At 45.9% G+C, this 25,952-nt stretch overlaps 1 protein-coding gene across 4 annotated transcripts; it reads right to left on the bottom strand.

Moving 5' to 3' along the window:
• Positions 1–25,404, bottom strand: LOC123121497 (uncharacterized). 4 transcript variants are annotated; one of them, XM_044541497.1, is made up of 12 exons: positions 25,006–25,404; positions 21,511–22,766; positions 21,310–21,433; positions 20,081–20,140; positions 19,937–20,001; positions 19,746–19,799; positions 19,520–19,628; positions 19,243–19,306; positions 19,065–19,145; positions 18,896–18,974; positions 478–657; positions 1–389 (listed from the first exon to the last, which is right to left on the bottom strand). In XM_044541497.1, coding segments are annotated over exons 1-9 (1,830 nt in total). In that variant the 5' UTR covers positions 25,102–25,404; the 3' UTR covers positions 1–389; positions 478–657; positions 18,896–18,974; positions 19,065–19,143. The 4 variants fall into 4 exon arrangements, with proteins under 4 accessions (XP_044397432.1, XP_044397433.1, XP_044397431.1 ...); XM_044541498.1 differs by having other exon boundaries at positions 1–407; positions 18,896–18,971; positions 25,006–25,403; XM_044541496.1 differs by having other exon boundaries at positions 18,896–18,971; positions 25,006–25,403.
• Between the last annotated feature and the right edge of the window lie 548 nt (positions 25,405–25,952).

Here is a 25,952-nt window from a genome sequence, read left to right as displayed (position 1 = left end):
TGGGGACCAAGTGTGAGGTGCTTGTTTGAAATGTGCAGAGAGTAACGCAATTATAAGTCCAAAGGAAAATAGAATTGTTGCCAGCCAAGTTGGCAGTATCATTACATATGAGTTGGCCAAGTCTCACAGGTCACAAGGCTCTGATACGAAGTAGAATTGTGGAACTCTCCTGAATGGTACGTATTACATCCGATGCACACATTGTATGTATAGAGAGTACAGGTGTGTAGGAGCAAGGGGCGACACATTCAGTGGCACTCAGTCAGCAGCTACTCCACTGGTCGACTTCAACACCAACTAGGCACGAGCTGACTCCAGACAACCTTGAACAACGCGAGCTCTGTATAGGCACAGATACGCAATCTGACCTCCTCCACACAAGTTCAACACTTTAAAAGAGACAAGTTCTGGTTTAGAGAATTCACATGTCAAAATCTCGATTCTTAAATTGTAAGTAAAATATAGCTAGCTGCTCACCTCCTCCACACAAGTTCAACACTTCATGACTAATATGCATGGTTGCCATGGCATCGTCATACTGAATCCACAACTCACCCTCTTGCTTGACCCAAGCAATGTAGTGTCCCGAATCTGGGGTATCCCCATTGTGTCTCACCACAGCTATCAGATCGTACATGCCAGTCAGTGAAGGTCCATCTGCACATGACTAACAAGAGCTTAGGTTAGAGTTGGTCGTGCATGATGTGAAGCAAATGCTAACCATGTACCCACATCCACACACGTGGACACAAATCAAAATTTTAAGTTGTACTATGTCTGCCATGTGCCTTTGAGAACACACACAAGGAGTTTTGAGGAACAAGGCCTTGCGCCTTTTTTCCGTTTCTTGCCTCTCAACCAACACAAACCTATTACAGTGCTTTATATAACACATGCCCACACTCGTCCAGCCACACCGGCTTGACCCAAGTACCACTCTCCACTAGCTACAACACACGATGAACGCTGCTCTGTTTTTGTGCCAACAGAATGACTGCCTTTTGGACTAGGACACGCCCTACATCAGGCAGGTTCAATGACACTGCAGTAGCGGTCATCGGGTCTGTCTTTGTCCACGGCGGCATCAGCGTGGCGTGTTACGTACCTACATTGGTTTTGTCAACGTCGGTTCAACAATCACCAGCAACCAGATCGTCTTTTGCAGTGCAACCGGTGTTTGCCTGATCAGGTTACTACCGCGAGGCATCAACAATAAGGTTTTCAAATTCCATGGACGGGTTGGGTGGGTATATGGGCCGGCTCAACTCGGGCCAGCATGCTAGCATGCGGGCCTCATCATTGGCAGGGGATTCATTATGTTTTTGATGTGAAAGGCTGGTGCTCTGCCCATGTCATATAGGTAATAAAAGGAGAAAAGGTGTACAAGAGTTATTAACAAGCCTAGAAAAAACTGGATAACAAAGTTACATCTCCCTCAAGCACTAACAACCAGCGTAAAGGCCAAATGCTTTTGGTTTAGGTCCTCCATTACTAGATAGGAGGATCCATTATGTTGCCCATAGGGTTCATGTGGAATCGTCCTCTCAAGTAAAAAGTGGTGGAGGTGAATATTTAAGGGAGGTGGCGGACGCCTCTGCAGACAAGGACCGCCATTGTTGCCTTCTGTAGCCAAACAAGCTGGCGGCTATACAGAAGCAGGGGTAGGGAGCAGTGAGAGGGGAAGGTACAGGCGCCAAACCTAACGCGCCGGCACTGGCAGCGGGTGCTGTGCTGCAGAAGATGCCAGCATCAGTTCAGTGTGTATATCCTGTGCAGCACGGTTGAGTAATGTGAGGTGGAGCCTATTGTGGTGATTCAGTAGCCGGGGATTGTCCCTGTTCAGCAGCAGAATGGTGGAACTGCCGGTTCTTCCAAAACGGTTAACGTGACCACACGACCAAAAACAAGAGTGAAAATTCAAGATCAAGTGCTTCAGATGCAACCTCAAGGGCATGTGTCTATTGAGTGTATAGCTGTGCTATGCCATATTTGCGAGTCTCCGGAGCACGATTAGGAAGCATGCCGGATTTTAAGGCTACCAAAACCCATGGTCTTTATGTACATGCTCAAGACGAGCTTATGTTCTTCGAGATGCTGCACTCCACCTCGTTTCTTACAAGGCAAGAGAACTCACTGACGGGAATTGTTCGTGCATCTGGGGGACTCTACTGCTGCAACGGCCGCCGAGCTAGAGTAGCTAATCACAGTGGATCAATTTCAGTGGGATGTACGTCACGACAATGAGTTCAAATTGCAATTTCAATCAAATCTAGAGCTCACTCAGATTATCACATTGGCCAGGTCAACGTGCAAAATACTGCATGCTCTCTAAAGTTTAACCAATGGTCCTTGAAGGTAGATTATAATAAATGGTACTTGAAGGATCTGTGTGTGCTTGATCAGCGGTGTCCCTCCAGACCTTTGAGGGGATTATCTCGGTTTGTGTGGTGTAGGCTCCCTCACTGGTAAAACTCAGATGACGGGCATGGCTTTCACTTGGCAGCACAGAATTTTCTGTGCCCTAGTGCCGATGGTTGAGCCGGCTTTTCTTGTAGAAGAGAGGGATTTTGTGTCCAAAGAAAGTGGCTACAAAGCCCAGTTTTGAAGTGGAAGCTCGTGTGGGTAATATATATAGACCGTGATTCAGACATGCCTGATGATATGACAAGAGAAGGAGGAAGAAATTGAATGTGAAGGTCAAGATAATCGCAGTGGCAAGCAGTTTAAGAGTGATAAGTCGCTCACCACTCCTCAGCTCCACCTACCTGGGTAAATATGCTGAGCTCCTGGATGATCCAGTTCAATAGTTGGAGTCCACGCTGGCAAATCCGCATGTTGTGGAGTCTCCCCTTTCTACGATCCGGAATTCCCAGCAAATCCTTGACTCCTCGAATACGATGGGATTTCACACCTGGCGAATCTTTCACTCTACCTCCTCTGACTAAGACTATAGAATGTTCCTGTGAATTATGACCTTCACCTGGAATGTGAGCAAATATATCATGTCGATTGCTCAACCGTACTTTTGCTATCTTACGTAGAGCTGAATTAGGTTTTTTTGGTGTTCTCGTCGAAACACGCAGGCATACTCCTCAACTATTCCGATTCCAGCAAACGGAGGCCGTTAGGTCAAAGCCGTAGCGCGCGCCCTGTAGTTTTGAAGCAGGGCGAGACAACTTTAGCTAGGAGCCTCTTTTCCTTCTGCCCAGCTCCCCGAAAACAACGTTCGACTTGCATGTGTTAAGCATATAGCTAGCGTTCCTTCTGAGCCAAGATCAAACTCAGATTTTGACTATGATTGGACCGAACAGTGGTAGAACCTGGTGAACCGGGCCTACTCCTGCTCCTTCGGTGACGTTTCCCTTGCTTGTGTCGACACATGCTCGTGCATCGCACATGGTGCCATACCATCTTTGGGCAGACTTGGTTGAGGAGAATTGAGCAGCTTGAGGCAGGGTTGACCCTGCTTTGGTTAACAGCTCGGGGAGGGGGAGGGAGGTTGCAAATATATCAGAAGGGCACAAACCCAAGTTTTTACAGGGGTTGATAGTATCATAAGAGGGGCGAGGGTGGACTACCCTGACCTAACCACAAGGCAGTCAAGCCACCCATCCACATCATCCCTGGCGGATGCAGGCAGCTGATGCCTCCAGAGGACATCGTCCTCATGACACAAGCTCCTAAGGCGTGTGACAGAGGGCACGTCGCCATTGAATACGATCCCGTTGGGGTGCTTCCAAAGCCACGAACAGCATAGCAGCAAAAACATGGACGCAAAACGACCGGGGACAGCAGGGGCAAGAAGCACATGATGCAATGATCGCACAGACGCCCCATCCTCCATCGGACACCCAAGAGAGGACCAGAAAGTCCGGGCAAAAGGACACCAGAAGACCATGTGATCTGCCGTCTCGCATCTGGCAGTGCAGAGGGGGCAGCCAGCCTCAGCCACAGTGATGATGTGCTTCCGCAGGAGGACGCTCCTAGTGTGGATCCGGTCCTGAACCAGCAACCACCCGAAGAACTGGACAGCGATGAGTGCAGCTCTTCCAAATGAAGTCATGGAAGGGAGCAGCCACCCCACCGAAAGTGCACAGGCAGTACATCTTGGCAGAGCAAAGATCATTGGGCGAGGAGCAGCGCCCGAGCACCCTCACATCTGGCCCAAGCAAACTTGTGCGCCTTCGCTGTCCTCACTGCTCATGGCTGGCACGCCGGTGATGTTGCCTATTGACAGTCCTTAAGCTGGTAGAGGGCTGTTACCTGCCTCGGCTCTGAACTCTGATGGTGCCCAAGGTGGTGCGGGCTGCCTTAGCACCGACAGCCTCGGACAGGGGTAGGGAGTCTGCATATCCTCGGTCAGCGGTGTTTGGTCCGGTTCTGGTTGAGCTGGGTCTCCTCCGTTTCTGACTCCGCCCCGTGCGATGATGGTCACTCCTCAATAGTGAGGAGCACTGCGTGGGGAGAATTGGCTGGCAGGGACACGGGGTTATGCAGCATGTCAACTTTGGCAATCATGGACGCGGCAGCGGTGGCTGCCGTGATCATCCCTGATGTGGCTGTGGGCCCGCAGATGAGCAACCACATTGTGGTGCAGCTTGACAGTGACAAGACACCCATGAATCGTGCCAAGCAGATTGCAAAGCTCCTGGACATCGAGCACATGACAAGTACAAAATTTAATAAAAAAGAATGTAGTTATATCTGTTCCTGATGATCTCATAGCTACTACGGCGGTTAAATTAGAGGTTACCCTTGGCATAAATAGCAAAGTTGCTAGTTCTATTCATGAGATCAAAGACACGGAGATTGACCAGGTGGTTGTGCTGTTGAACAGGTTGACCACAACTAAAACAAGTAATGAGGAAGACGGTCCTCATGGTTTGTTGCTTCCCAAAACTAAGTAATCTCTGTAGTGACCTAGCGTGGATGAGGGGTCACTAGTAGAAAACAGGGCTTAGGTCACAGGACAGTTTTCACATTAGCCCCGGTTCAGTCACGAACCGGGACTAATGTGAGCATTGGTCCCGGTTCGTATGGACCCTTTGGTCCCGGTTGGTGGTACAAACCGGGACCAATGGGCCACGCTCCTGGCCCACCACCCTTTAGTCCCGGTTCATACCACAAACCGGGACTAAAGGGCTGGTCCTAGTTGCGGCCAGTGTTTAGTCCCACCTCGCCAAACGAAGGGCGCTCACACCAGTTTATAAGCCCGTCCCTCTCTGCCTTTTAAAGTGAAAATAGATGCCCTTATACAGGAAATTTGACCTAAATTCACAGTAAATTTCATAGAAATTTATTATGAATTTAGGTTGAATTTTCTCTATAAGCGCATCTATTTTCATTTTTTATATTTATAAAATAAATAAACCTTAATAAAATAAATAAAACTAAATAAACCTTAATAAAATAAAACAAAATAAACTATAGTAACTACAATAAATAAACCTTAATTAATTAAGTAAAAATAGCAGGAAGTAAAATAAATAAAAATAGCAGCAGTAAAATAAATAAAAATAAAACAATTAAAGTAAAAGACATAACTAATTAGAAATAAAATAAATAAGTTTTTTGTTGTAAGTAGAAAGAAAACCTTTTCAGAGTTCATTTGAAATGCTTTTCAATTTTAGGGTCTTATAGCTCAAAATAATTAGTAAATGCATGAAAAATAACAAATGAAGTCAGAAAGGATTGACAAATGATGATGTGGCTTTGAATGGTGCATTTTGAACACACAAAAAGTCAGGAGTTCAAATAAGTTTAAAAAATGAAATCCCTTTGTAACAGACGAGTTTCCGGATGAAATCCTGATACTTTGAAAGAGATTGTCCATTTTGTACACGAAGTGCATCCAGTTTTTTCCGTAACCCTCTCAACTTTTTGCACATGCTATGTGGATGAAATGATGATATCATGCCAACTTTCAACCTTTTCAGAAATCATTTGAAATGCTTTTCAATTTTAGGGTCTTATAGCTCAAAATAATTAGTAAATGCATGAGAAATAACAAATGAAGTCAAAAAGGATTGACAAATGATGATGTGGCTTTGAATGGTGCATTTTAAACACACAAAAAGTCAGGAGTTCAAATAAGATTTAAAAAATGAAATCCCTTTGTAACAGACGAGTTTCCGGATGAAATCCTGATACTTTAAAAGAGATTGTCCGTTTTGTACACGAAGTGCATCCAGTTTTTGCCGTAACCCTCTCAACTTTCTTGCACATGTTATGTGGATGAAATGATGATATCATGCCAACTTTCAATCTTTTCAGAGTTCATTTGAAATGCTTTTCAATTTTAGGGTCTTATAGCTCAAAATAATTAGTAAATGCATGAAAAATAACAAATGAAGTCAGAAAGGATTGAAAAATGATGATGTGGCTTTGAATGGTGCATTTTGAACACACAAAAAGTCAGGAGTTCAAATAAGGTTTAAAAAATGAAATCCCTTTGTAACACACGAGTTTCCGGATGAAATTTAAACTATTCAAATTTGGAAACTAATGGATTAACAGAAAGTTTATAATTATTCTGAGCTAAAAGCAAAAAGAATAAAAAAATAAAGCAAAAATCAAAAAGAAAATAAATAATTCAAAAAACAAAAAAATACTGGAAAATATAAAAAATGCCGCCTAATGGGCCACATAGCCTGCATACGACTAGAAACCCATCTGCACATGGGCCAGGATGCAGGCCCGCAGGCCCAATAGGCCCAACATGGCAATGTCAAAGGTAGGCATGTATAATGCCTGCATATTAGAGAGGAGCTCAGCACCTGAGCTGCAGCGTAGCTTATAAACAGGTGTTGAGCTCTCTCAGCTAGCGAGGTGGGACTAAACTTCCCACCGCACCGCGCCAGCACATTAGTCCCGGTTGGTGGCTCCAACCGGAACCAATGCTCCCCTTTGGTCCCGGTTGGTGTCCCACCAACCGGGACCAAAGCCTTTGCTATATAAGTAGCACTTTGGAAATTTTCTAATTTCCATCGCCAGTCCCCCCGCCTGACGACGCCGCGAGCTCGATCTACGCCGCCAGGCTACCCCGTCGTCGTCGCCGTCGCCCGTGCCCCCGAGCCCACGCCATCGCCCGTCGCCGTCGTCCTCCGCCCCCCCGCCGCCGTCGCCGTCGGCCTCCGCCGCGCGCCCCCGAGCCGTCGCCCCGTATACGTCACCGTCGCCGCCCTCCGCCCCCGGCCCGCCGCGGTCGCCGTCGCCCTCCGCCACCCTGTGAGGGCCGCCCCGATCCCCTCCTCCTCCCTGTAATGGCCGCCGCCGCTGCCGCCGCGCCCCCTAGCTATAGTAGTTAGATTTGTAATTTAGTTGTATTAATTTGTAATTTAGTTGTTGTAATTTAGATGTATTAATTTAGATGTGTAGTTAGATGTGTAGTTAGATTTGTAATTTAGTTGTATTAATTTGGATGTGTAGTTAGATTTGTAATTTAGTTGTATTGATTTGTAATTTAGTTGTTGTAATTTAGATGTATTAATTTAGATGTGTAGTTTAGATTTTTCATATTTAGAAGTCATTTATGTATGTTCATATTTACAAGAAAAAGAAGGAGAGAAAAAAGGAAAATAAGAAGAGGAAGAAGGAGAAGAAGAAGAAGAATAAGAAGAAGAGGAGAGGAAGTAGAGGAGAAATAAATAAGAAGATGAAAAAGAAGAAAAAAAAGAGTAGAAGAAGAAGAAATAGAGGAGAAGAAGAAGAAATAGAATAATATATTATTCTATTTTTTCTTCTTCTCCTCTTTTTTTCTTTTTTTTCTTCAATCTCCTCCTCTATTCCTTTCTTCTTCTCCTCTTTTTTTCGTCTTCTTCCTCTTCTTATTTTTTATCGGGTATGTCGTTGTCGATATATGTACCCCCCTCCCCGATAACTTTTAGTAAGTACTACTTAGAAAGTGTTTAATAGAATTAGTTAGAAAAATAATAGAACTAGTTAAACTAGCTAGTTTATTTGTAGTAAGTACTACTTTATTCTATTTATAGTAAGGAAATTAATAGAACTAGTTTGTTTGTTTTGTTAAAGCAATTATTCCCGCATCAACGTCAACGATGCCTATCCCGCATCCTCGTCGTCGACTCGGCGGAGGAGGCCGGCTTGATCAGAGGGGCCATGTCCGGGACTGGGCTCCGCCGGGCTGGTTTTGGGAGGTGCTACCTTCCGGTGGGCGTAGGTTGGTGAGGAACCAGCCCGTCGTTGACCCGATCCTTGTTTGGTGGCGCTCGCGTGGGCCAGTGACAGTGACGAGGCTTCCGGACACCGCGGAGGAGGTACGTCACCGTGTCAGCGAGAAGGACCAGCACGTCCGTCGCTACATGGTTGCGTTGGAGTGCAGGTTCGACAGTACCTGGCAGGTTCTTCAGGGATCTCACTGGAGCTATGATCCTGTGATGGTTCCGTCCCTTTGGGTGTCCATCGCCCGCGCCGATACCTGTCGGGCGCTACTGTTCTAGCTGTACTAGCGATGCTATATGTATGATAGTATTCGAGGTGTATTAGTGATAATATTCGGCGGTGTACGGACGCATGGAGATGATGTAGTTTTGCTTATAATTGAATGCATCCTAATTTGAATACTACTTTATTTTGTGATTTGATTTTTCTTATTGAATGCTCAAAGTGGAAAACTACTCCGATCCTACTTTGAATGCTAAAATTGGAGAGCACTATGATTAGTTGATAGCTTATAGGGTTTTTGTTTTCGCAGAAATCTAGGAGCCCCCCCGGCCCCTCCATCATCCCCGCCGTCGTCCCCGTCACCGCCCCCTTCGACATCGAGGTGAGACCAGCCAAATCCTTTTTTAGAAAGATAATTAAAAGATATTTCGGGTTGACTGTAAGTCTGTCGAGTCTCCACCATATATGAGAGGACGAAGAATCCCGACTGTTGTCGTGGGGGTAGCTTCTCCTTCGTTCCCGTGTGCTAGACAATTTGGTGTAATGCACTCGAGAACGAAAGGAGGAGCTACCATCACCGACGGTCGCAAATGTCAGAGAGGAATCAGTGAGGGAGAGTTCCACCATATATATATGAGAGGACGAAGAATCCTGACTGTTGTCGTGGGGTCGCTTCTCCTTTGTTCCCGTGTGCTAGCGAGACATTTTGGTGTAATGCACACGGGGACAAAGGGAGGAGCGACCATCACCAACGGTCGAATGTATACACCACGTGAGCTGAGAGTTTTCAAGAAAAGACTCGACAAACCGATAGTCAACCCGTGATGAATAATAATGATCTAACTTAGGTTTTTTAGTACATATATTTAATTGTAGATGTTTAATATTTGAATTATATATGAACATAGGAAATGTCGTACTCGGACGACGAAAGTCTCCCGGGGGAGTGCGACTGGTGCCACGACGACCGAGGTCAGTGCGACAGGCCTCACCTGGACGAAGATCGGCGCTTCAGTATTAAGCTGGAGGAGACGTTCGATGTTGAAACGGTACGCAACGACGACAAGTATTATTTTTTCGTAATTAAGGACGACTTCAACTATTTCAACGTGTACTTTTCATCTTTTACAATTCGGCTAGCTTATCCCATGCCATGCAAGACACTACGTCTTGGAGAGGATGGGTTTTGAAGACCATGAAAGTATGGAAACAAAGAAAATTCACCTAAGGACCCATCATGATATAGATTTTGAAGTAAAGCTGTATAATTCTGAGAGCGTAACCCATTTTGGTTGCAAAAATTGGGAAGCATTTTGCAAGATGTATGGTTTTGATGAGGGTATGCTTGTCACCATGGATCTTGGTGATCCTGACATCGAGCAAGACAATATGGACATTTGGGTCCTTGTTGATACGCCTCCAATTCTACCGCTATGTGAGTTTCTCAAACATAGTTATTAGCTAATTTATATTGTTCATTTCAAAATAGTTGACAGCTTATTTTCATTGACAGCTTATTTTGATTGTTCAAACAATGTGCGGAACATGGTAGACAGAACCTACTACACCGATGGCTCTGAGTTAACTTATAAGGAGAAAACTCATCTGGTCGGATTTTGTACTGATATTGAGAATTACAATATCTACAATCAAACTCCTCATCATTATGGTCCTCCATACGTGCCACTAGTGCACGTGTTGAACTACGGTAACTACTATGGAGATACCCTGGTAAGATTTCTTACTATTACGACATCCGTGCATATTTTGCATAGTTCTAAAACTAGTGCATTATCATTGCTAACTATGAAGTTATTACTATGTTTTTCAACAGAGAATCCCAGAGGATTGTGTGCCTCATTTGATGTATCAGAATGGTAGGCTTGATGTTTTGAATATACAACCAAGTCATCCTACGAATCTCAACTGTCCATACCGGATTTCTAAAAGAAGTGGAGACATGCAAATCAAAGAATGGAAAAAATGTATGGACAGTCGCAAGGAGCTTCTTGGAAGCCAAAGGAAGCGAGGCGCAATAATTGGAGACATGATGATCTCCATTCTCCATAATGGAGAGTCAGGGTCTATATTGTTTTATGCTACTTTACCTTAAAAGAGGGTATTTCGGTCCTACCTAATACTGATGATCATGTGCTAAGAACAATTAAGTAGGGTTGGTTCGATGACTGTGAGGATGATGATCGTATGACTTGTTATTAATAACGAGTAGAAGTTGTATGATGATGATTAGTAGGACTTGTTATTATATATGATGATGCATGATGCGTGCATGAAGAGTTATTATATATCAGCGGGTGAAATGAACATGGATTGGATTGAAGTGAAGGCAACATGCATGTGGTGCGTGTCGAAAGTAGTACAATCCAAACTTGATCAAGTCCGGATTAGTATTACTTTCGACATGCACCACATGTTGCCTTCACTTCAATCTAAGCCATGTTTAGGCATAGCAGTACGTAGCGTTGGTAAACCAAGCACGGAGATATAAGAGAGGACACTTCTCTCTAATAGCTACCTAATAACAACCTAAATTAACCCCCCAAAACCCCCAACCCCCCCCCCCCTTCAAAAAAAACAAAAACCTCAGCTCCTGCCAGGTGCTGACGCGTGGATGCCTATTGGTCCCGGTTGGTGGCACCAACCGGGACCAAAGGCCCTCCTGCCTGGGCTCCCCGCACCAGCCACGTGGACGGCCTTTGTCCCGGTTCGTGTAAGAACCGGGACTAAAGGGCTAGGGCATTAGTAACGACCCTTTAGTCCCGGTTCCTGAACCGGGACTAAAGACCCTTATGAACCGGGGTAAAAGCCCCTTTTCCTACTAGTGGGTAGTGCTCAGATGGTCAAAGGGATCGCTGAGTCGGAGTGCGAAGTCGCACTAACTAGGGAAAAGCCAGATAGTGTTGGTTAGATGTCCGGGAGCACAAGCCGGACTTTCTCGCCTTGATGGAGATGGGAAGATCAAATTTTGCTGCACCTTTTTGAGAAACCTTAGTGGGGGCTGGATTGTGCTTGCATTGTCTACCTTCTCATGGTAGGTAGGGTGGCATTTTGTTAGGGATAAAATGGACACATTGACACATGGATGATGTCTGTCACCAAGGTGGATGGTTCTAAGTGGATACTTGTGGTTGAATATGGTGCTGCCCAATCTGCCCTCAAACTAGAGCTTTTAGCTGAGCTTGTTCGGATTTACTATTCAGAGTCGCATCCAATGTTGGTTGGGAGGTACTTCAGCAACATTTGACAAGAAGATGAAAATAATAGATTCTTTTGATGCTCACTGGTCCTTTAATTTTAATGCTGTAACCGAGAGCCTAGACTTGAGAGAAATCGTTCTCTCTGTGCCATAATTTACTTGGGCCAACAACTTCGAAAACCTGATCTATGAGAAGTTGGATTGTGTCTTGGCCAATGTAAGAGTGCGGACAAAGTTACCGCTAGTCACGGCGCAGGCTCTACAAAGGGTGGTATCTAACCATAAACTGCGACCTACCTCGGCAATAAACAAGCTTTTCTTTTGAAATTTCCTGCTTAAGCCGGGAGGGCTTCTTCAAGATGGTTGTAACCGAATGGGCTAAAGAGATCAGAGGCCATACCTCCATCTAAAGGTGGCAGACTAAGATTCATAATCTTTGACTTCCTATGGGGTTGGGCTAGAAATGCGAGCTGGGTTTATAAGAAAGAAAACAAGCGTCTCTTACGGTTCGTCGATGTGCTAAATATCAAGATAGAGCAAACCCCACCTTAGTGTAGCTGAGCGGGCTTCCAAGAGGGAGGCCAACAAGCGTGTAGCTAGGATAATGAGGAAGAAGAATCCAAATGGTCCCAGTGTGCTAAAATTAAACATGTTCAAGGGACAACAATACCACATATTTCCATAGTTGCTGAGGCACAATTGCAGATGTATGTCACCAACTTCTACACACGTAACCAACTTTTTCCCTATTGACAAAGATTGAACTGATGATAAGCTGCAGCTATTCCCAGAGGAGAATGCCATTCTGACCGCTGACTCAATGGAAAAGGAGGCTAGAGAGGCCGTTTCTCAGGTGGACCATAACAAAGCTCTTGGTACAGACGGGTTTCCCGCTGAGTTTTACCAAGTTCTAGGAGGTGATCAAGGGGGATTTGATGGCACTATTTGTTGATTTCCAAAGCGGACACTGATGCTTGCCCTGTTTTTGTGGCGCATCTGGCTTAAGTGCAACAGCTGCACTTTCAGAGCAAAAAACCCCCAATGTCGGCGACGTGATCAACGCAGGCAGAAGTGATATGGAGCAATGGCGGCTTGCCAGAGTGACATGCATAGCGCCCCCATTTGGGGACCCGAAGTGAAAAATTACGAACAATACCTGGAGAGGCTCTTGTACCTCTCCTTCCTAGGCTGTATGAGTAGCAGTTTCATTTTTCTCTCAGGTCACTTGGCCACAACTTTTGTACTCTCCCTCTGCCAAATCAATGAAAAGCTAGTGAATGCTGGATCTTTCAAAAAATAAGGGGACACTGATGTGTGTCAGCTGTTGCCCAAGAAAGAGGGAGCTGTACAGATCCAACAATGTCGCCCTATTTTCTTTTTGAATGTTAGTATTAATTTTTTCACCAAAATGTACGCTAATTAAATGGCAGCCATTAGTGTAGTCATACCCACACAGACAACGTTCATGCCAGGATGACATCCTAGAGCGGGTGGTGTGTCCTACATGAAACTATCCACGACCTACATTAGAAAAAGCTTGATGGGATTTCTCAAAGTGGACTTCGAGTATGTGTATGATACTCTAATTATCTTCTCTTGAACAAACCTTGCATCAAGGGGTTCACATCACATTGGTGTAACTAGATTGAGATGTTTGTCCAAGGCAGAAGGTGTGGGCACTAAAGCCGATGACGACATTGGTCACTACTTCCAGGCTAGAAAGGGTCTTAGGCAAGGAGATCCAATCTCATCGATAACTTTTTATAGTCACTGACATGCTCGCTGCCCTCACAGCAAGGAGGACTGGCAAGTTACAACAACACTAACACCATGCAACACAATTGAGCATGATCTAGACCTATACACTTAACACTTAATAACAAGACTAGTACCAACACCAAGGTGTTAGGAATAAGCAACTTGTATTCCCATGAGGCCATAGGCCAATATATATACATGTACAGGTGTGGTACATATGCAGGAAACCCCTTATACTACGGGATAAATACAAAGGGGTATACATGACTTATATTATAACTCTAACACCCCCCTCAAACTCATGGTGGAGGAACAACACTGAGTTTGGAGAGATAAAAGCCATGTTGTGCTCTAGTCTGGGCCTTTGTCAGGAAATCCGCCAACTGTAACTCGGAAGGCACATACTGTAGAGCAACGACCTGATCCTGCACAGCAGCGCGCACATAGAAAGCATCAACACCAATATGCTTGGTGAGCTCATGCTTCACAGGATCGCGCGCAATGCTGATAGCACCTGTACTGTCAGATAAGAGCATAGTCGGTGTAGTGACAGAAACACCAAAGTCCTGAAGCAACCACCGTAACCAAGTCACCTCTGCCGTCAAAAGAGCCATAGCTCGCAACTCAGCCTCAGCACTCGAACGGGAAACTGCAATCTGTTTCTTCGTCTTCCAGGCAATGAGAGAACCGCCAAGAAAAACACAGTAAGCAGAAAGCGAACGGCGATCAGAAGGATCACTAGCCCACGTAGCATCCGCATAGGCCTGAAGCTGTAAAGAACTGGAGCTAGGAAAGAAGAGACGGTGAGAGATCGTACCCCGAAGATATCGGAGAACACGAAGGAGATGACTATAATGAACCGATGTGGGAGCAGAAACAAACTGACTCAGGATATGAACCGGATAAGAGATGTCCGGACGAGTGACAGCTAGATAGACAAGACTGCCAACGAGATGACGATAACGCGTCGGGTCAGGGAGAGGATCACCATCAGTAGCACGAAGGTGAACATTGAGCTCCATAGGAGTCTCAACAGTGCGCTCGTCAGAAAGAGCAGCACGAGCAAGAAGATCCTGGATATACTTTTCCTGGGATATAAAAAAGCCATCAGAGGTAGAAGAGACTTCAATCCCAAGAAAATAGCGAAGAGGTCCAAGATCGGACATAAGAAACTGCTCACTAAGACGGGCCTTTACAAAGGCAATATACTCGGGGTCATCCCCAGTGATGACCATATCATCAACATAGAGAAGAAGAAGAGTCCGGCCACGAGGAGAAAGGTGAATAAACAATGCGGGATCATGAACACTGGCTGAAAAACCAGCAGTAGTGACCACAGAAGCAAAACGCTCAAACCAGGCACGAGGGGCTTGCTTAAGGCCATAGAGAGAGCGACGAAGACGACACACCATGCCATCAGGAACAGAATACCCAGGTGGTGGCTGCATGTACACCTCCTCACGCAGCTCACCGTTAAGAAAGGCATTCTTAACATCAAGCTGAGATATAGACCAGCGGCGTGCAGAGGCAACGACAAGAAGTGTACGAATAGTGGTCATATGGGCCACAGGAGCAAAAGTCTCGTCATAATCACGACCATGCTCCTGCTGAAAACCACGAGCCACGAGACGAGCTTTGTGACGCTCAAGAGAACCATCGGAGCGAGTCTTAACCTTGTAGACCCACTTACAAGTGATGGGACGGACTCCGGGAGGAAGAGAAACAAGATCCCAGGTACCGGTGCGTTCAAGAGCAGCAATCTCCTCCGCCATCGCAAACTGCCATTCAGGATGAACAACAGCCTGACGGTAAGAAGTCGGCTCAAGAACAGCAGCACCAGCGGTGGGAAATCCAAAGCGATCAATAGGCGGACGAGGACGAGAACGCAAACCATAAGTAGGCTGAGAAGAAGAGGACGACTCATCCAAAGAAGCATCCACAGGTCGGGAACGACGAGTGTAATGCTGCGGAAGAGATGGAACAAGAGAAGGAGGAATCGCCAAGGTAGAATCAGGGGGTGGCGACGAAGAAGTCACTGGAGAGGAAGGTGTAGAATCCGGTGACATGCTAGGTGAGGAGACCGGGGAAGATGGTGGCGGTGAATCGACGAGGGATGGAGAAGCAGAGGGAGTGGGACGAATAGGCACAGGCGCGACGGGAGGGAGAGGGGAGTCAGGAAAAGTGAGAAAAGAGATATCCTCCACTGAAAAGACCGTGGAAGATGGTCGTGGGTAAAAAGGACGAGACTCATCAAAAGTCACATCTCGAGAGATACGCATCCGACGACCGACAGAATCCCAACAACGATAGCCCTTATGCTCATCACTGTAGCCTAAGAAGACACACTCAACAGACTGAGCGGTCAGTTTGGTGCGTTCGCGAGGGGCAAGAAGAACATAGCAAACACAACCAAACAAGCGAAGCATCGAATAATCGGGAGAGCGATCAAACAGACGCTCAAAAGGAACACCACCCTGCAAAGCAGCAGATGGCTGAAGGTTGATGAGATAGACAGAAGTGGAGATAGCCTCGGCCCAAAAATGAGGCGGAAGAGAGGCGGCGATCATCATAGCACGAGCCGTCTCAAGAAGGTGACGATGCTTGCGCTCAGACACACCATTCTGAGCATGAGCACCAGGACAAGAGAACTGGGCAAGAGTACCCTGCTCAGCAAGGACACCACGCAACATCTTAGAGATATACTCACCAGCGGAGTCAGCACGAAAAACACGAATGGGTGAAGAGAACTGAGTATGAACCATGGCAGCAAAACGCTTATAAATAGACAACACCTCACTACGGGAAGTCATAAAATAAAGCCATGTGTAACGAGAAAAATCATCGATGAAAATAATATAGTATTTATGACCACCTTTCGAAGTGAAAGGAGCCGGACCCCATACATCAGAATGGACTAAATCGAAAGGACGCTGAGACACTGACTCACTATGAGAATATGATAGCTGAATCTGCTTGCCAAGACGACAACCCTGACACTCTAAAGAGACATCTCCTGAGACAGACCCCAGAAGGCCTCGACGAACTAAAGACGATAATCGAGAACCACACAGATGACCAAGTCGATGATGCCACTGCTTGAAGGAACCAGTAACAGAAGCGACAGCAGCGGAGGAACTGGCGATGGTGGTGGCAGCGGAAGGAACATGAAGCCAGTCCAACTCCCAAAGACCCTGAGAATCACGGCGGCGAGGGCCAGCCCCAACCAGAGTGTGCGTGCGACGATCCTGGACAGAACAAGAGTCAACATCAAGGATGACACGACAACCAGAATCAGTAAGTTGACCGGCAGAAAACAGATTCATGGTAAGTCGAGGAACATGAGCAACATCAGGAACAGAATAAGAAGGAGTAGAAAGATGGCCTCTACTAGCAGCAGAAAGTGGAGTACCATAAGCAGTGAAGACATGAACAGGAGAATCCAGCGAGCGAAGAGAAGACAAAGCGGAAGAATGAGAAGACATATGAAAAGAAGCTCCAGAGTCCAGAACCCATGGGGATGTACCTGACTGTGTAGAGGGCGGGTGCTCAGTGCGGGAAGCATCAGTCACAGAACCAGCAGTACCCGTCGAGGAAGAACCGGAAGCCGCGAGCAGACGCTTAAGTCTCAGAATATCCTGCTCGGTCAAAGCAATGGCTGAAGCTGGCGAGGGAGATGACGCAGTCCCTGATGATCGCGCCTTGCGCAGGTGTTTCCTCTTGGTGTAGCACTGGGACTCAATATGACCATCATTCTTGCAGTAGTCACAATGTGAACGGGGGCGAGCGGAGCCACCAGAAGGAGTGGGCAAGAGCGGCGGAGCACTCGAGCGAGCAGGAGGCGGTGCAGCAGGTGGAGTGGAAGAAACCCGAGTAGCGAGCACCGAGGGAACCTCCAGCAAACCAGCACCGCGTAGGCGAGTCTCCTCAGCACGAATCTCCGAAAGCGCCTCCATGAGAGAAATACGGCCACGAGCAAGCAACTGAGCACGCCGAGGCTCAAACTCCTTACGGAGCCGAGACAGGAACTCGTAGACGCGATGAAACTCCAAATCGGCCTGGACAGCCTGGCAGCAGGGGCAAGTACGACAACCAGCACTGCGGAGAGAATCAAGCTGGCGCCAGATAGCAGAACTCTGTGCATAAAAGTCATCAACAGTAGAGTCACCCTGCTGAAGAGCATGCTCCTGACGAACCACAGACAGGTATAAGGCATCACCAGAGGGCTCATAGCGCTGACGAAGACAGGTCCACATCTGGAAGACAGTAGGAAGACCCAGAAACTCAGAAGCAAACTGAGGCAGAACACTAGCAGTGAGAACAGCGGCAGCACGAGCATCATCATCAAGCCACTGGGTGTAAACAGACAAAGCACCATGATACGTCTGAAGAGCCTCCTCATAAGCCAGAGCCCTCTCATCATAGGCACGATCAGCAACCTTAGCCGCATCCTTGGCGGCCTGATTAGCATCCGGAGGAAGAACCAGTGGAGTCGGCGGAGTAGGGGCCACCGGAGGAACCGGTCGTGGCGGACAGCAGACCTCGCCAGAAAGAACACCCCAGAGACGGATGCCACGCATGTGAATGCGCATGAAACCAGCGAACTCGGTGTAGTTAGTACCGTCGAAGATCACCGGACAGCGAGGGACAGCGACAAAGCCCGAGGCAGTAGACATTTTTTTTTGCTAAGATCCGAACAAGGACAAACCGCAGACGGCAGCCCAGCCGAACATGAGGAGATCGAACCGGCGAGAGGGCTCGAGCGGGAGCTGCCCGGGCACCGGGCGGAAGCAGAGGAGCCTGGCGGGGCAACGGGAAGGAGCCGCCCGGGTACGGGGGCCCGCAGGTCGCGGTGGCCGAGCCGGGGAGAGCGGCGGCGGCGGCCTACTTCGAGCGGGAGGGAGTCGTCGGGCGGGAGCGGCCGCGGCGACGAACGGCAGTCGCGGGAGGGGCGGACGAGCAGGAGCAGCGGCGGCCAACTCCGCGGGAGCAGGAGGGAGCTTCGAGCGGGAGCGGGAGGGAGCGGCCGACTCCGCGGGAGCGGGAGGGAGCTTCGAGCGGGAGGAGCCGCAGTCGACGACGACTTCGAGCAGGAGGACGGCGACGTCGGCCGACTCAGATCGGGACAGATCAATAGCACGAGTTGCAGTGTGCAAAAAATTGACCTAGCTCTAATACCATGTTAGGAATAAGCAACTTGTATTCCCATGAGGCCATAGGCCAATATATATACATGTACAGGTATGGTACATATGCAGGAAACCCCTTATACTACGGGATAAATACAAAGGGGTATACATGACTTATATTATAACTCTAACACAAGGTTTACGAGTCGATGAGTCGACGAGTCGTTCCGAGGTTGAGACTCATAGACTAAGCATGACTAATTGACACTAGTCGACACTGAACTGTAGTCGGTCCTGGAGTTGAGACTCATAGACTAGTCTATAGACTAGTCTTGACGAGTCCTTGGACTCATAATCCATGCCAACAACAAAATTTCAAAACATTACTTGCCTTTGTACATATCTGATGAAGATGATTCCACATGAGTACTCAGTGAGTTGCACCCAGCATTTTCTGCACCTATCAACTGCTTCACATGCAAATAGTGTTTTAGATAATCAATACTAGCATAAAAGAGCATAACAATTCAGATTTGAACAGCGAAAAGAGAGTGCTATACCTGTCGACAAGCTTGGATTTTAGTTTTGAGCTCAGCTGAACAAAAGTCGAGAACATCCAACTCCAATGGATATTGCACTTCCTATAACACACCAAAATAAGATAAAAAGGAAATAATAACGTATTTTCGAAACTGTAGTTTGTAAGAGAAAATAGACAGCAATAAGAATGTTACATACATTTTTCATTTTTATTTGCCTTCCTTCTCGGATACCAGCACGCTCGAACTGAATTTTTAAGTAGCTGAAGAAGAAGAATGTGCATAATGTTATTACCGAGCAAGTATAAAAACATAACAAACAAACATATCAAATATATTAGTTGTCACTGTATAATGCGCAGGATGCCCATTCTCAGAATCTTTAAGAACTTCAGAACTTAAGTGCTGTACAGGAGAATATAATATCCATTAATTGAGGCCATATGAATGTGCATAGTGTTCGTAGAAGTACTTACGAGCTTAAGTCCTTCGTTGAGGTGATGTACACGATCAGAGATAGAACACTTCAGATCATAAACTGAATTTTTGTATTCTTTATCCTCACCATTCGCTGTGCAGTGGTGCCTACAAATAAAAAGGAAATAATCAGTAACATATTACTAGCCCAGATGGTAACACACATACACACAAACACACACACACACACACACACACACACACACAGAGAGAGAGAGAGAGCACCTCTCCAGAAGATCAATCTTGAAAATATTTTTTATTGGTGCAGATGCTGGATCACTATCGAAGAAAGAAAATCGTATTAAATAGAATAGGCAGTGAATACTGATATAAAATTAAGCTATAGAAAAGATAATTATTAGGAGTGAACAACAACATTAATGTATGGTTAATAAAACTACCCAAGTTATTGTTACCTTGCTTGTGTTGTAAGAGTCGATGAAATTGTATTCACCAAAAGTGTCCAGCATTCCGCGGCATCCTGCAAAATTTAACATTTTTTAACATATAAATCCGATGACACTTGACTTACATCTTAATTATAGGGAAGTAGATGGAACCTGTTGCCTGTACCCATCACCTTCCTTTTCTTTGAACTGTGGGGATGATTCCCGTAGCGTCTGCTCAAAATTGGACCAGATAAATACTAGACTCTAGATTATAATATTTCCAAAGAAATTAAAGGCTTGCTGATGAAGTCATCAACATATAATCCATCCGCATCTACTCTTGGCCTCGCTTGTTTTTTCTTACCATGTAAACCCTGCAAGTATCGGACTGCTACTTGATATTTAGACTTGTTGTTTTAGATCATATTTTAAGCCTGAACATGACAATGTGTATAACCAAATTTTATTTGAAAGACGTCTAGGTGATTCCAGATTCTGCTTACAAAATGGCCTCATATCCCTCTTCTAACCCACGCTTGATCTCCGTACTCGGTGGCTATTCCAGGACAGAAAAGAAGGGTAACCTCAAAGAAAGTTACTGGGCTTAAATTGTAGGGATGACGTATAAATACAATTATGTAAGTCAAATTAACACATGAGAAAACAAAGAAGTTTCTCTCTAATGGATTAAGCATTCCATCCCCAGGAAATATCATGCACATTCATAGAAAATATTACCAAAAAATAGCATTTAGAACTTATTATTTTTGACAATTCTGTTTTAGAAATATAGTACCAACAGAATCAGCTATTTTGATGGATACATCAACATCACTGTGTTCACTCCACAGGCATAGGACATAAATGCCACGCTTCTCCTCTGCTTCACATTGCCTGCACTCATGCTTCTCCTTTTCCATTTCTAGTTTTCTACCACTTCCAAGTTCACAAGGTCCAGTCATTTGTTTTAAAACCCGCACTCCTAATCAAAGGCACTCTTACTCACCAATTTCTCGTACGGCTGGATTCTAGTAATACAGAGAAGAGACGAGAACTTTATTTTCGTTCTTTTTGACTACAGTGGGGCTTTTGCCACTTGCTGCCTAGTCGGGCCACGCACGCTCCACTAAGGGCCCAGGTTGGTGAAACGCTGCCTACCCCATTGGCTTTGGTGTTCCTCCCTCCTCTCCTCCTGAGCACATCTACAGAACAAGACGAGCTCCAATGCACATCCATGCCGTAGCCATGTACAGTTGAGGAGTATTGGTAAAAATGGAGGATACACTAGCACCCAAGGAAGCCTAGCCAGTGTAGTCGCCCCTGCCTTTATTAACCCTCAAAATTCACTTTTCTCATCCAATTGACTGCCAAACGTATGTAAAAGCAAATTGATTGCTGACCTGTAAGAAGTGCTGGGGCTGAACAGTACCAGTATTTTGATCAAGCTCATGGAACATGTTTCGCGTGGCAATAGTCAAATTATGTGATTTTTGATCCTCATTAACCTGCACATCGTCTGGATAGCTACAAAAGCGCACAAAATGTGATCAATACGAGTAAATACTAAGAAGATTAAACTTTGAAGGTGTTTCAGACGGTACCTATACAATGCAGATTTGAGTTCCCCAATCGAATGCAGAGATTGCAAAGTGCAACTTGCGTAGCATGTATTTCCAAGATTTGCAATGCCTGCTCTGTTTACTGCCATGTTAACATTGGGTACGGCGTTTAGGCTTTTATGCAGATTATCTGACAACTTAGCACGCAGGCGTTTCATGTCGCTAGTTGTTTTCTCAATGTCTGGGTTAGTTTCTTTTTTCTTTTCCTCCTGGGAACGACTAAACTTGCTGAATGGCGTGACAAGATACTCTGAATCCGGATCTGACGCCCGGGGCCTCAGATATTCTTCTAATGCATTGCTCACCGGGCGCCCTGCAGCAAGATGTACAACCATCTTATCCAGGCAGAACAATTCACGTGTGTAATTCGGCCTATGGAGCAGTCTGATGTCTTCGAGAACAGACAATTCTTCCTCAAGCTCAACTCCATATTCTTTTTCTTCATCTGCTATCCTTCCCTTCTTATCTACCAGCTTTGCTCCTTCATCTGCCATATTTCCTTTCTTCTTATCAGCAAACTTAGCTATCCTCCTACCCTCAGACCTGGGGGCTCCTTGATTTATCATCCTTCCTTTACTCTTATCCGCAAGCTCAGGTGAATATACTTCCTCCATTTTGCGCAGTGGTTTTTCAGATTTCGACCTCCAGTGTCTGGCGGAATAAAGAAGGTCGTTGCCCAGGAGGCATCCGGAGATGAAATTGCTATCGATAAAAGAAAATAAAATGTCAGACCTTCCTGCCTCTGAGATATGGAGGATGAGTGTTTCTCCATGGGATATCACTGTCTGATCCTTAAGCTCGGGACCAATGCCTTGAACAGTCTTATAGATGCTTGAAAATGAGTTTATCAAACCCAAATGTCCAACACGGCATTTCGCAGCGTACATGTAGCCACCGTCCCATGGAAGCAACTCAGACCTTTCTATGTATATTCCTCTAGATCCTTTCTTATCAGACATATTTTCTTTTACTCTGAGACCTTCTCCTGTGCTTTGCGTTGTGTATCCATCTAGGTAGCCAGATGGCCCATGAATTACTGCACAAAGCCATTTCCCTCCGAAATGCAAGTAACTAAGAAGTGTCCAGATTGCGGCAACATGCAACTTCTTCTGGCTTCGTGACCAAATTGATATCGGTCTGGCGTTGAATTGAAACACCACAATCTGTACGCCGACAGTGGCACGCCAACTTATTCTTACGTCTTCGGGAGTGCCATCCAGATTTAATACAACAAACCCCTATTGAGAAATGGACATTCAGAAAAGTAAGGTAACAAGAAAAGGCTAAAATGACAAAGTACAACACTTCTATCTCTGCCGCTGTGACTTCATCAGGATGTGCTCTAACTTGGTAGAAAAAGTATTTCTATCATGTATAAGGAGTAATCTATACGAATTTTGACGGATACAACATTAACCTTAACTAATGCTTCTAATTATTCGTCCTAGTAGGTAGACAAGAAATATTCTACAAAATCATGTAGCTGGGATGCATCTACAAATTCTTTCTTCACCTATGTATTTCTTAAGAGAGCAACTAGATAAAACGTGCAACAACAAAAATCAGAAAATTAATAAATTTTGTTGCAAGAATTAGGAACTTGAAATGGAATGTATAGAAGAAAAAACAAACCAGAAACATTATTAAACCATGTTGTCGGAATAATGTCCAATTCTCAATGATGCTTAAATCATGTTATTTTCAGATGATCTATGTGTTTATCAAAAGAAATCCTAAATTTATGATTTTCTAGTTTTTGTCTTACAAAAATTTCATGATCTTCTGATTACTGAAGCTCCCAAGTGGGTTATTCACTTATTGAAAAATGGACGATTGCTTTCTTTTGTGCTGGTCCTGACGAAGTCCGTGGGGGTCAATGCCTAGTGGCATGGTATATCTGCAAACCAAAATGCTATGGTTGACTAGAGATCATGAATTTTGAGATGCAAGGTGTGGCCCTTCATGCTAGATGGGAGTGACTTCGAAGAACAGATCCAACCAGAACCTGGCAAGGTTTGCCAATGATAAACGGCCCCTTGGCATGAGATGTTTTCAACAGTCTTTCCAAGGCTCAGGTTGGAAGTGGAAATGCCACCTTGTTTTGGAAAGATAGGTGGATTGATGGGAGAACTGCCGGTGAAATCGCTCCATTGGTCACTGACAAGGTTAGCATTAGGAAATTCAACAACAAAACGGTGGCTGAAGCTTTGAATCTGAACACCTGGGTTCTGACATTGCTGGCAGCTACGCTTGGTCTAATTCAGTACGTCCGACTCTGGGATGCTGTGCACAACGCAGATAGAAATGTGGACGAGAATGACAGATTCCTCTGGAATTGGAGTGGAATGGCAGTTACTCTGCTAGTTCAGTTTAGAAATTTATGTGACAAGGACAAGTGAGGTTCAGTGGGGCTAATTACATTTGGAGAAGCTGGGAGCCTTTCACTTGCAAGATCTTCATCTGGCTATCCATTCAGTATAGAATTTGGACATCCAATCACCGAGTTACACATGCTACTCAAGACCACATGGTGACATGCTACTTATGTCTCCAGGAGGAGGATACCCCGGAGCACATCCTTTGTATGCATGCCTGCTTAATCTATTCCCCTTTGCTAGTGCTCAGGATAACACTAATAATCTTGAAAATTGGTGACTAAGCGCTAGAGATTTGATCCACATAGACAGTAGAAAAGAGTTTGATACTTTGGTGATTCTGGTTTCATGGAGCTTATGTAAACAGAGGACATCGGAATGCCGGTATCTTTGGCAATGTGGCGCTTCATGTATGAGAGTGCCATGGTGTCGCTTATTTCGGCTGAATTTCAGCAATTGAAGTTAGCATGGGCAATGCCTGTTTAGAGAGTAGTTAGGTGTGAGTTTGTTGGGTGGGTGATGCTCTATCCTACCCCTTCCTATAGGGGGTATAAATTCGTAAGCCGGGTCAGCTGATACACTTTAAAAAGGTCTTCTACAGTATAAAATATGCTATGCCATTGGCGTTCTCTCGAAGAAGAAAAATCAAGATCTAGAGATTTTAATAGTTTCCCATTCGAGAATGTTACCGAAAGGTTGTGGATTTTCACATGTTGTGCTAAAAAATGCAAAGTTTTCCTTGGTTTTTACTAAATATCTTATTTACCCACCCTCAAAATAGCTAATCTGACAGGATGTATTCATTAGATGTCAATTACACGACATTCATGCATGCACTAAGCATTAAATAAGTACTAGTAGCCATGGGTAGTAGGCCCAGCAAGACCAATATTATTTAATGTAACCGTACTAGGTGTATTTAAACAAGAGGAAAGGAATTAATCGAGAAATGGCGTTGATCCCAAATGCTCTCTGCCGCTTAGATATACCATGTGGACTCAATGCAGTATGCGAAATCAACAAAAGGACGAGCGGAAGATGAAAATCCGCAGGTCCCATCGACTTCCTTCAACATCAATACGAATCAAGGATCGGAAATAACCTTACGTACCCCGTTTTGAACTGGAGCGGGAGGCGGCCGAGTGAATCCAATCGTCGAGGGTCTCGAGGCTGCCTCCCGGGCCTCCTTCTTCCCCATCCCCGCGGTGCTCGGACTTGACGATCGACACGGGACGGATTCCGGCAAGCCGCGGGCCGTTGAGGGCGCACCGGCGGGCTGGCGGCGAGAGTAAGGAAAGGCCAATAGCTCACGGGGAGGCGGGTGGCAGAAGATGACTCGGGGAAGCGGACTCGGACCCGACCGGACCAAGACCTTTCGTCTCTTACACTGTGCTAGGGTACCGGGAGAATCTGGTGTAGGGTAAGGGTGCGCATAATAATAAAAAAAATGTAAAATGCACCTGTGGCCGCTGTATTCGTGCGTTATCTCTACTCCTAATGGACGAGTTGGTTGAATAGTCCCCCCATTTTCGTCTGGTTTTTTTTCGACTGGTTTTTTTTCGTCACCTCCCCACCCCACCCCACGCACGCACCCCAAAAAAACCACCTCGCAGGAGGAACGCCGTTCCTCTCGATCCCCTCCTGTCGCCGCCGCCGTCCTCTCGATCCCCTCCCGTCGCCGCCACCATCCTCTGGATCCCCTCGAGTAAGCGGCGCCGCCGTTGGCTCCCGATCTCCTCGATTAAACGCCGCCGCCGTCGTCTCTCGATGCCCTCAAGATCGCTGCGCCGCCATCGTCTCTCCATCCCCTCGAGATCCCAGATCCCACACCGCCACCGCCGGCGCCTCCTCCGCTGGCGACGCGGCGAACGAGAGACAAGGGGAACGATGGTCTCCACCGCGGCGGAGGAGGGCGAGGACCCGCGCTGGAGGAGGAACAGCATGGGTGCGTATTTTTCTCGTCTGCAGCAGCAGCCTCACTAAGGTGACATACCACGCAAACCCCTTCCTCGCTGAGTTTTTGTGACTCCTTGCCGGTGAATGGCAGTT

Source organism: Triticum aestivum, chromosome 5D (genome assembly GCF_018294505.1).
Source record: "Triticum aestivum cultivar Chinese Spring chromosome 5D, IWGSC CS RefSeq v2.1, whole genome shotgun sequence".
NCBI lineage: Eukaryota > Viridiplantae > Streptophyta > Magnoliopsida > Poales > Poaceae > Triticum > Triticum aestivum.
The sequence above is the reverse complement of the archived record's forward strand: the minus strand, read 5'-3'. Positions and strand labels throughout refer to the sequence as shown.

Bases quoted from the DNA above. Each gene is read 5' to 3' on its own strand.
- LOC123121497 (XM_044541497.1), bottom strand. From the start codon at position 25,101: ATGGGGAAGAAGGAGGCCCGGGAGGCAGCCTCGAGACCCTCGACGATT. The intron at 20,002-20,080 runs GTTCCATCTACT...TAAATTTTGCAG, and splicing joins GTGATGGGTACAGGCAACAG to GATGCCGCGGAATGCTGGAC. The intron at 19,800-19,936 runs GTAACAATAACT...TTTCTTCGATAG, and splicing joins ACTCTTACAACACAAGCAAG to TGATCCAGCATCTGCACCAA.